General features: G+C 33.4%; 1 protein-coding gene across 1 annotated transcript; it reads right to left on the bottom strand.

The window, feature by feature from the left end:
- Positions 1-2374: 2374 nt before the first annotated feature.
- LOC111782993 (crooked neck-like protein 1) lies at positions 2375-7419 on the bottom strand. Its single transcript, XM_023663856.1, has 8 exons — positions 7332-7419; positions 5671-6858; positions 5501-5566; positions 4739-4883; positions 4431-4649; positions 3483-3702; positions 3189-3384; positions 2375-2857 (listed from the first exon to the last, which is right to left on the bottom strand). Exons 2-8 carry the CDS (start codon positions 6825-6827, stop codon positions 2749-2751), a joined length of 2112 nt encoding a protein of 703 aa, XP_023519624.1. The 5' UTR covers positions 6828-6858; positions 7332-7419; the 3' UTR covers positions 2375-2748.
- Between the last annotated feature and the right edge of the window lie 4457 nt (positions 7420-11876).

Genomic DNA, 11876 nt, shown 5'->3' with positions numbered 1-11876 from the left:
CGAAGAAATATCCCGATACACGTACCATACAAAAAGCATGAGGTCTCGTAGTATCAAATCATGACATATACTTATGATGTAAGTTATACCTCAATTCTCTTCATGACATAGCATTCCGGAGAGACATGTATATGTAGAAAACTTGTCAATGTCTCATAGACATAAAGTGAACATGCTGACATGATACGTGGTGTGACACTTGAAGATTCATGCATAATATAACATTGATATCACAATGTAATTTCATATCATAGTATAACTTATATTATAGCATAAGTCATCACATAACATAACTCATGTGATCAAATATAAAACATGACATGTGCAGAGGCCACAAGTCATACGTCATTCATAAACATACTCTCCCAAAGTAATTAATTAATTTATTTATTTTTAAATATAATAATATAATATAAAAATTTATTAAAAATAATTAAAAATAATTAAATTTGTTACTGAGGGTCATACTTTGATTGGTCCATGATGTCAATTTTGTCGACACATCATCTCGGATTTGTTACTCTTCCAAAGTTCTAAGTATAATTGGTCCATGATGTCAATTTTTTCGCCACATCATCATATCGGGTATCTTGTGATTGGTCTGTCAATTTTGTCGTTGCGGGTATCTTGTTTCGGCAACTCTTTCGTTTTAGCTTTGATTTGGGTGATTGAAAATGTGTTGAAATCGTTATTCCCAACCGTATTGTTAATAATTAAGTGTAAGTTTGTTATCATCGAAACATCAATTAATTAATTTGAGATTAAAGGCAAAAAATCTAACATTTTTGTCATGCGCTTTGTACTAAGCCTCGTATTGTACAAAGCCTCGTATTTATTTATTTATCTAATGATTTATAATATTCATAAGATCCAATGTCTTTATCTTGATAAGAGTATTAAATGCAACTCACTTTATAATTATTACAAATAATTTAAACTAATAAACTACAAATATTCAATCTCTTTATAAATCCGTTAATTAATTTTACAACATGATCATATGCGTTTTAATCTAGAATGAATTACGAACACAAACTTATTAAATTCAAAGTTCTCAAAATTCAGGTTAAACAACTCAACACTCCAAACATATTACTCCAAGCATGAACTTATTATGACTCCGAGGACTAAACAACCGACTTCATAACTCACTTCAGCCATAAAAACTACATAGAACACACAAAGTACATAGAAAATTAGCCATAAAAAGCTTTCAAAGAAGGATTGTATCAGATTGTAATAGTTTATTACATGAGCTTCATCTGCAGAATCCATAGTAAATGTTTGAGTGAGTAAGCTTAATGAAGAAAAATCTTAAGGTTTTCAATGTCTAGACATTAGGACATGCGCTGCTGTTCATTCTTCATACAATTCTGATAGCTTTCAAGAAAAAAGACAGCATTTCTCCACACAAGCTTGGTTCAATATTGAACCTCAAAAGCCTATTTTCTAGAACGTATAGAAATCGAACCATATACACAAATACAAATCTCTGAACCAAAAGTAGTATAAAAATGATTGAATACTTGGAGTGCAGGAGCATTAAAATCGAATGAAAAATATGTTAGAAATCACAGATCTCCACAATGGTATGATATTGTCCACTTTGAGCGTAAGCTCTTGTAGTTTTTGCTTTGGGCCTCCCCAAAAGGTTTCATCATACTAATAAAGATGTGTTCCTTACTTGTAAACTCATGATCATTCCCTAAATTAGCCAATGTGGGACTCCCTCCTAACAATCCTACACTCGAACAAAATATACCATAGAGCCTCCCCTGAGGCCCATATAGCCCTCAAACAGCCTCCCCTTAATTGAGGTTCGACTCCTTTGAAGCCCTCGAACAAAGTACACCCTTTGTTCGACACTTTAGTCACTTTTGACTACACCTTCGAGGCTCACAATTCTTTGTTCAACATTTGAGGATTCTATTGATATGACTAAGTTTAGGGCATGACTCTGATACCATGTTAGGAATCACGAATCTCCACAATGATACGATATTGTCCACTTTGAGTGTAAGCTCTAATGGCTTTACTTTGGGCTTTCCCCAAAAGGCCTATAGAGATGTATTCCTTACTTATAAACCCATGATCATTCCCTCAACAAAATTATGTAAAAAGTATGTAATAAGTATGTAAAAAGTATGTAATAAGGAAGCAATTGCAGATTAGAGAGAAGTACATAAAGTGAAATTACCTTAACGTAGTCTGTCATGTTGGTTGGAAAAAAAATGAAAGCAGAGAAATCTCAAACCTCGGTCGGTCATTGACGTGAATCCCGTGTTCTTCGCTTCCAGATTTAGAATCTGACGAAATTGAAACAGCTTGACATGTCTATTCTAAAAATTGGCCTTTCTGATTTAGAAAATCTGAATTTGCTTTTCAAACATGAGCCCACCAAAGATGTACTCAACGAATCCATTTTATCCATTATGTTTTAAAACACAAAGATGAATCCAAGGAACATAACCTACAGGTCTTTCCATCCCTGCCTCCTACAGGGATATCAAGTAATCTAAAGCTACCGTTGACAAATCGTTGACAAGACTAACAATCTGTATGTACACCAATGACTAACATTTTCCTTTATAAATCCAGTGCATACGATATACAATTACCAGTCACATTGGGCGACTCCATCCTACGAGGAGTATCAGGGGCAGTTACCAGTTTCTGCAGCAAAATCCGAACATTCCCTTTGCAAGTATGCTAGCACGAACGGTGGGAGTGAGAGAAAGAAGGGCCGAATTAATTATCGTCAACTTTCTGCTTCTTCCAACGGTATGCAGCTTCGAGGATCTTGAGATTTGTAGTTTGAGTTTCTTCAGGGAACAAGTAATCTATGTATTCCTCGAAACTGCCAAAGAAAAGAATTTAACATGAGCAAACAAAAATATCTCAAAAGGAATTAACAAAAGGCCATCTCAAATGCATAGTAAATTTGCTATAGTAACACTACCGCACCGTGCACGGGCAGCAAATTTCTTTTAGATGGACGGATGAATAAAGAATGAGATGAAGCAATTTTAATCTTTTTCGTTTTTCCAACCGTTCAGTGTATTGCAGGAGATAACAGAAATGGTAAAAACAGTTCTACACCCTCAAATTTAAACAGTATAAAGAATCTAATTTGACAACAAGTCAACTGGATAACAATTGATCCATGACATAAATATTTAGTCACATACCCGGCCGGACCGTCCTCACTAGCAATTTGACGCCTCTTCTTAAGCTTCTTTGGAAGCTTGGATTGCACTAAGCTGACATCACCAAGTTCACCGAAACTCGTCTCCATATTCAACCATTCCTCAAGGAGCATAGCTCTCTCCTCTTTTAACTCTGGCGCGGAATTTCTGTAGTAAGTAATAGCTTTTTCGAAGACCCCTGAAGCATGAAACTATGTTAGACTTCTATTATGATTGAGTGATGACATACCAAAACTAGTGATCTTGAAAAAATACGATAGAGAAGGGTTTCCTTACTTCTAGCCTGTTGAATACATTGTTGCTTCCGTGCACGAAGATATTCCTGCACTTTGTCTTCTGGTAATTCCGAAAGCTGGCTGTCATCCTCCATTGCTGATGCCTCATACTTAGCATAACTGATCCACACTTTCAAGTGTTTTGTTCTGTCTAGAAGTCTCTCATACAGCTCTCTCGTTCTTTCAAATTCATGCTCGGATATCTCAAAATCAATGTAGGCCTACATCAAACAATAAAATAAGACTCATTTCAACCTTTAACAATCAAGTCAATAAACAAATATTTTTTGTTAGGAAGATGTAAAATAGAGGGAAAACATGCAGATAAGAACAATTTGACGTCCACATTCATAGGCATCCAGGCCATCAGCTTACATCTTTTCAGGTAAGCTAAATTCTACAGCAAACCTAAAAGTACATACACCAGACTCTCAAAGTTCAACATGGAAAAAACCGTCGAGGTAAGGAATAAATTTTTATCATATCCTTGTAATATTTCTAATCTAACTTAACAGCTCTTCACACATCAGGACACTGTTTCACAGGCATATACTCATTACATTTCTAGGATTATAGTGTTTAATATGTTCAAGTCCATATACCATAAGGTAGTTCATGCGCCCATCCTGAAAGTTGAATTTGTTAAAATCCTTTTTTAAGTCTAGTTGGCAGGTAAAATAGGGTCCCTCATAATACAAACAGAAGAGAATTGCAAATTTTCAATTGCCCCAAGTTACTACACGATCGATCTGCACAAATTGATTCTATTTGCACATAACCTTGTGAAGAGAGAAATATTAGTAGAACCAACAAAACTAAGCTGAATAAACTATGCAAGAAAGATAAAGAGTCAAAACTGCTGAATGAAGAGGCAAAATAGATCCAAGAAGTCTGATATTCTAGACGAGTGAAAGCACTCGACAACCTAAAGGAATAATTGCTGAAGTACCTTCCACAATAACTCTGGCATATCCAGTGCAGGCTGTGCAATAGCGAGCTCAAATATAGACCTGGCACGCTCAGTTTCACACAGAGATCTCTCCAATTCTGCATACTTGCTCCATGCATAACAATTTTCAGGTGACCACACCAAATACTTCTCATATAGTTTACGGCATCTATCTATATTTCCCAGCTGCAGCTCTATCTCTATATACTTTTTGAATATCTGTTATAAAATAAAGTAATAAAATGAACCTTCCAACAAATGAGATAATATTTCAGAAAAATAAAAGAGAAAATAAATCTACACATTACCTTATCTTTAGGAGCCCTCCCAATTGCATTCCCTAGTATTTGTCGGGCACCATTAAGGTTCAACTGTCGTATTTCAAACTGTGCAGCCAATAGCCATATCTTTGCAAATGAAAACTTCGCATGAGGAATCAAATTTAGACACTCCCTGCCAAAATTAATACTGAATGAAATAACTTTTCTGTATATTGCACATTGAACTTTTTGACGAGTAACACAATGTACGTTCAAATGCTTAGAACATTGCAAGGAATAACATAAAGCAAAAGGAAATTTTATCGTTTTGAAAATGATAAGATTCAGCATATCTTGGACAGGAATGTGAATCTTAGATCATAGACAGCAAAAGGAAACTTTATCGTTTTAAAAATTTCCCGCCTTAATACAAGTCATCAAGAATTACCGTGAACATGGGTGGATTCGAACTGCTATTACAAGCAAAAGTTGAAAAATAACAGAGATTTTAAATTGATATTCCATATGCAGATATTACTAGTCAAAGACTTTAAAAGACAAACGCAATCATACAGGCTTAGATGAAATGAATAAAATTTAAAATCAATTACAAGTTATAGCAATTTATTATAATCAAATAGTTATAGCAATATATTACAGTTTCAGATATCCTACGGTACCAGGAAACAACTATAGATGATAACATCAACTTAGAGATTCTCTTTCCTTCATTCTCAACGAGTGTTCCACTTCGTAAATAAACATCATCTTAGAATTTTCATAAATTGACGCCACAAAAATTCGACATACCTATACACATCACGGGTACGCTCGACATCTGCAGCATCCAGTTCTTCATATAGTGCATAATTGATCCTAAATTGGATAGAAACAAACAGTTAGCAAATATTTGTAAAATATGTGTGCTCAAAACCAAATTGGAGAAGATAAACATAGAATGCCTTTCATGACGTCCTTACCATAAATAAATATAACGCTGCCAGTACCGTTTCTCTTCAGCTGGAGGAACATTGGATATTGCTCTTTCATACACTTCCCTGATCCTCTCCTTGTTCCCTGCAGTCTCCTCCAATCTTATATAATCAAACCAAGAATCATAATTTAGGGGGTTCTTCCTCACTTCCTCTTCATATTGAAACCTCCTCTTCCCCACTATAGCATCTTCTATTCCTTCCTTATCCCCGTATTGCTTCTCAAATGCCACAAACTTCCTGTAGAGATCCTCAGCCCTACCTTTGGGGATATGATCTAGGGAAAATTTATATATACATCGTGCCCGTTCCGTTTCCTTACACCTCTCCTCAAATTCAGCAAAAGCAACAAACAATTGCTCTGCCTCTTCATCATCAGCTAATTTCTCAACGGCTCTCTCATAAACATTTCTTGCTTTTCCAATTTCCCCATTTTTCATCTCGAATTTGGCAAATCGTATCCATGCCCCAACTTTGGGGTGGCACTGAACAAAGCGCTCAAATATGCCTCGGGCACGTTCAACCTCATTGTACCTCAACTCAAACTTGATGTATGAGAGCCAACCTTGCTGGTCCGGCATCCAGCCCATCCATCTCTCAAAAACCTGCCTTGCACCAGCAACATTACCCAACATTTCCTCCATATGAATGTACTTGTACCATAGTTGGTCCACTCTAGGCAAGAGGGTAACTGCTCGATCCCAGACATTCCTTGCATGATTGATAAATTTATTCTTCATCTCAACCTCTGCATACTTGAGCCAAAGGGTATGGTTTCGATAATCGACCTCAAGGGCACGCTCCCAAACCGAACGAGCCCGATTGAAGTCCTTCTGAGACTCTTCCCACTGAGCATACTTGATCCAAACACTAACGTTCCACCTGACACGGCGTATAAGGTCTTCAAACTCCTTCCGCTTGCGAAGACGATAATCAGCTAGTTCAGTCGGATCTGTAATTTTCTGCTTGGGTGGTCTAATTTCTGCCTCCTGCCGTTCCCGAGCCTCGCGAAGTATCTGCTCTGCAGTTATCTGAATTGGAGCAGGAGTCTTGTTCTTCACCCTAGTGGGTCGCGGCAACTTCACCTCTGCATCCTTTCGAGTGAGGTAGCCCAGGGTTGGATCCGCATCTTTGGATGAAGACATTATGTCTCCTACAGAGAAGGTGCCTTCTTCCCTGTAAAAAAAATTAAAGAAAAAAAAGTTATAGCAACAACAACAGAAAAGTGGATCATCCAATTTTCAAATACAAAGAGCAAATCCAAGAAACAGAATCCAAATGTACGTTCAAATTTGTGGTCAATAATAGAGGGAGTGAGAAAATTTCCAAGCATACCATCTTGGCTATTCAACGAAACACAAAACTGTTACCACTGCAATTACCCCTAAAAGGCTCAATCCTAAATTCTCAACGGCTTCTTTTTTAAAATATGGATACGAACAGGACTCGTTTCCATCCTATTTTGGTCCCAACTTTCATGATTACTTCAATTTAGTGCCTCAACCAATTGATTTATTTGTCTCTAAAACTTAATCGAGTGTAAGCAGGTATATCTTCCAACCAGGGGCTTCCAAATTGTCTTAATTTTCTACTCCATGTGTGAAGAGAATAAAGCAACAACACAAACAGAAATTAAAATAAAACAAAACCTTGGGGATCTGGAGAATGAGCAGCAGCGGCGCGATCTCACCAACGACACGGTTTAGAGGCTGAAGAAAAAAAAAAAAAAAAAAAAAAAAAAAAAAAAAAAAANTCTAGGCTAGGCGCCCTTGCTCGTGGCCGTACTCGCCACTGCTCGTGGGTAACCAACACCGTGCCGCGATGCCTTGATTGCAGAACAGAACACACGCGTCTGAGGATGGGTGACGCCGGAGAAAAGCTGCTCGAGTCCACCGCTACTGCGCGTAGGTAGCAAGTCGCCCGAAGGCTTCGTGGGTCGCCACACGCTGGAGGTCGTAGCGGAGGTTTCGCGTCGACCGTCGACTGTAATGGGGGAGGGTAAACGGCGAAGGATGAAAGATTGAGATGTATACGAGGGTTTCCTTCGTCTTTAATTTCTTTTCATTTTAATTTTGAAAACTCTAAATTATGTAATGAATCAATTTTTATCAAATTATATCTTAAATTTATTAAAAGTGTTGTAATCTTAATTACAGATATCCAGTAATAATAAGTTTTCACTTTTTAATATAATATTTATAAAAAATTGTAAAAAAATCTTAATAAAATATTTCATAAAAAAAATAATATATATATATATATATATATTTTTTTTTTAAAAAAAAAAAATCAAATTTTAATATTATTTGGTAGTTTATCTACGATAATTAAATATTATAATTAGAGTTTCAAAATTAAAGAACTTATTTTTTTAATATATATTAATATGTGTTGACAATATATTTATATTAAACTGGTGGTGGATAGAAAATGTTCCCTACCCTTTCTCATTCTCTGTCTAAACGAGAATCTCCTCGGACCTTAATTGATATGAACCAAGAGACATCAATCATACAATATGCTCCAATGAAAATGTGAAGAAAATATTGTTGAAATTATCAAAAGATATTTCAATTCATGCCACATTGAAGAATGAAATTTCATGTTATAAATTTTGGGTGGATTACAATTTAGATTTATTGTATTTCATTAATGTATTTTAAGACTTTTAATTTACTTTAGGTTCCATTAAGTACGAATGTTACAGCTCTTTCAATGCCTTAGTAGTTTCATTTTGAGATATATAAAGCCATGTATGTTGTATTTGTAGGAAGATTTGAAAAATATAGTAAAAGAAGCATTTGTGCTCATTTTTAGCAGTTTCTTTGCTAATCTATCTAGTTTAGGTTGCATGTAAAATCATTTAAGCTCGACATGATCGATTTTGCTTGTGGAATGATTCGAATCTCAATCAAGTGTTTTTGTCTTAGATATTTGATCAACAAGAATCATTCAAGCTAGACATGATCGATCTTGCTTGTAGAGTGATTCGAATCTCTAACAATATTCTTGTCTTGAGATATTCGATCAACAAGGTAATCTGAATCTTACTCCCCTTGTAGTGATTATCACATATCAGGAATTCCCTCTCCAGTCGTCTCCACAGGCCCCGATACATCTCTACTAGCTTCAAATGGAGTGGGGATGACGGAGGAAGTAGGAAGAAATTTATCCTCATCACCTCAATCGGACAAATAAGTGAAAATTAAATTCAAATTACCACAAAATAAATTTAAATTACCATGTCACATCAAAATTAGACTTTATTAGATGGTTATAAGTTTTGGGCGAACTATAGAGTTATGGTGTTTTATTAATGTATTTTAAGACTTTTTATTTACTGTAGGTTACATGTATATAGCGACTAATTACGGTCGTAAAATATGAATATTACAACTCTTAAAATGTCTGGAAGAAGGTCAGAATTTTGTTTTTATAAAGTAGGGTACTTATGTCTTCTTTTAGACACGTGCTAATTGTAATTCGATATGGTTTAAATTGCATACTTAGAATCATTAAGCTTGACATGATCTATCTTGTTTGTGGAGTGACGTGAATCTCAAACAAGATAATCTAGATCTTATTTTATGTTTTTTTATATTTTAAATCTAAATATTTTATTTTTCAATAAATTGTCGAATTAAATTCCTAAAATTGCAATTATTCGGAATGAAATCAATTTCATTTGAGAATTTTAGCAATCCGATCGACTAAGATTATCATAGGTCTAATAGCTTGATGCTTAAATAGCGTTTTTTTTAATAGATTATATATATATATTAGATTATACACTTTATTAAAAGTATATACATTTTTATAGCGTTTTTTTAATAGTTATAATACCATTTTATTTTTAACTTATAATAGTATCTTTGAAAGCTATAAAATTTATAGCTTTAATATTATGTTATAATAAAGTTATTTAATCATTCATAATTGATCGCTGACACTTTTCATAACATTTATGGTAACAACCTATCTTTTCCGCTCCTACATGCATGTCTTAATAATAATTATTAATAATTAAAAAAAACGTTGTTATCGGCTTAATGTTCACACATGCTCATTTTTTTACGTCAACAAAATAACAAAATTGAAATACATATAAACAACCGCTCCAGTGAACATTTCAAACAAAATTTCAATTAAATTGAATATTTTAATATTATTACGAGCAAACACGAGACCTTATGGACTTACAATTTATGGTTGCACTTTTATATACTACGAGACAAATTGTATCTATTGATATGATCATTATAAGCAAACGATCTTTCACGAGTCGTTTGTAATTATAGCTGGATCAAAAGTTTGTTTTACCCTTATAACTATATATTCCGTCCCCTTACGTATTACTGACTCTCTAATGAATAATTTGTTTATAGTGTAATCATAAACTAAGTTAGACGGTGGGTCTCATTATTAAAGTCTCAAAATAGCACTTAGAAAACAACTCATCTACTTACCCTATATGGAAATCAGATAATTTCATCTAATGAAATTACGTTCCCAACCGTCAAATCCCTAAAATGGTAGACATATTGAATTAGCTACAAAAACCATTCACAAGCCTTCACATACAATAGTACCTAACTTACTCATGGTCAAAGATTGAGTCGCATATGATCCTCATGTGAAATAATTATAAAAGATATTATATATTTTGTGATATAGTCTTATACAAACTCATTATATAAGATACCCCAACTGGCATATCTTCACAGGATGATTTGGATTAAATTATTTGTAACAATGAAATTAGCAGCGTTACTAGGATAAGACACCAAACCTTATCCATTTTGCTGTAGATTCGTTAGTACTATATTTCATAAATACTAATAAACTTTACAAAATAACATTAAAAAATTTAAAAATAGATATTAGCAATGTTACTAGGATAAGACACCAAACCTTATCCATTTTGCTGTAGATTCGTTAGTACTATGTTTCATAAATACTAATAAACTTTACAAAATAACATTAAAAAATTTAAAAATAGATATTAGCAATGTTACTAGGATAAGACACCAAACCTTATCCATTTTGCTGTAGATTCGTTAGTACTATGTTTCATAAATACTAATAAACTTTACAAAATAACATTAAAAAATTTAAAAATAGATATTAGCAGTGTTACTAGGATAAGACACCAAACCTTATCCATTTTGCTGTAGATTCGTTAGTACTATGTTTCATAAATACTAATAAACTTTACAAAATAACATTAAAAAATTTAAAAATAGATATTAGCAGTGTTACTAGGATAAGACACCAAACCTTATCCATTTTGCTGTAGATTCGTTAGTACTATGTTTCATAAATACTAATAAACTTTACAAAATAACATTAAAAAATTTAAAAATAGATATTAGCAATGTTACTAGGATGAGACACCCAACCTTATCCAGTTTGCTATACATCGTTAGTAATATGTTTCATAAATACTAATAAACTTTACAAAATAACATTAAAAAATTTAAAAATAGATATTAAGAGTGTTACTAGGATAAGACACCCAACCTTATCCAGTTTGCTATACATCGGTTAATAATATGTTTCATAAATAATAATAAACTTTACAAAATAACATTAAAAAATTTAAAAATAGATATTAGGAGTGTTACTAGGATGAGACACCCAACCTTATCCAGTTTGCTATACATCGTTAGTAATATGTTTCATAAATACTAATAAACTTTACAAAATAACATTAAAAAATTTAAAAATAGATATTAGGAGTGTTACTAGGATAAGACACCCAACCTTATCCAGTTTGCTATACATCCGTTAATAATATGTTTCATAAATAATAATAAACTTTACAAAATAACATTAAAAAATTTAAAAATAGATATTAGGAGTGTTACTAGGATGAGACACCCAACCTTATCCAGTTTGCTATACATCGTTAGTAATATGTTTCATAAATACTAATAAACTTTACAAAATAACATTAAAAAATTTAAAAATAGATATTAGGAGTGTTACTAGGATAAGACACCCAACCTTATCCAGTTTGCTATAGATCTGTTAGTAATATGTTTCATAAATACTAATAAACTTTACAAAATAACATTAAAAAATTTAAAATAGATATTAGGAGTGTTACTGGGATAAGACACCCAACCTTATCCAGTTTGCTATACATCCGTTAATACTATGTTTCATAAATACTAATAAACTTTACAAAATAA

Source organism: Cucurbita pepo, chromosome LG20, assembly GCF_002806865.2.
Source record: "Cucurbita pepo subsp. pepo cultivar mu-cu-16 chromosome LG20, ASM280686v2, whole genome shotgun sequence".
Taxonomy (NCBI): domain Eukaryota; kingdom Viridiplantae; phylum Streptophyta; class Magnoliopsida; order Cucurbitales; family Cucurbitaceae; genus Cucurbita; species Cucurbita pepo.
This window is presented reverse-complemented; position numbering and strand designations above follow the sequence as displayed.

Excerpts from the sequence above, each read along its gene's own strand:
- LOC111782993 (XM_023663856.1), bottom strand. The coding sequence starts at position 6,827 with ATGTCTTCATCCAAAGATGCGGATCCAACCCTGGGCTACCTCACTCGA. Across the intron at positions 4,650-4,738 it reads GGAGGGCTCCTAAAGATAAG|ATATTCAAAAAGTATATAGA; the intron begins GTAATGTGTAGA and ends ATTTTATAACAG. Across the intron at positions 2,858-3,188 it reads AGTGAGGACGGTCCGGCCGG|TTTCGAGGAATACATAGATT; the intron begins GTATGTGACTAA and ends TTTCTTTGGCAG.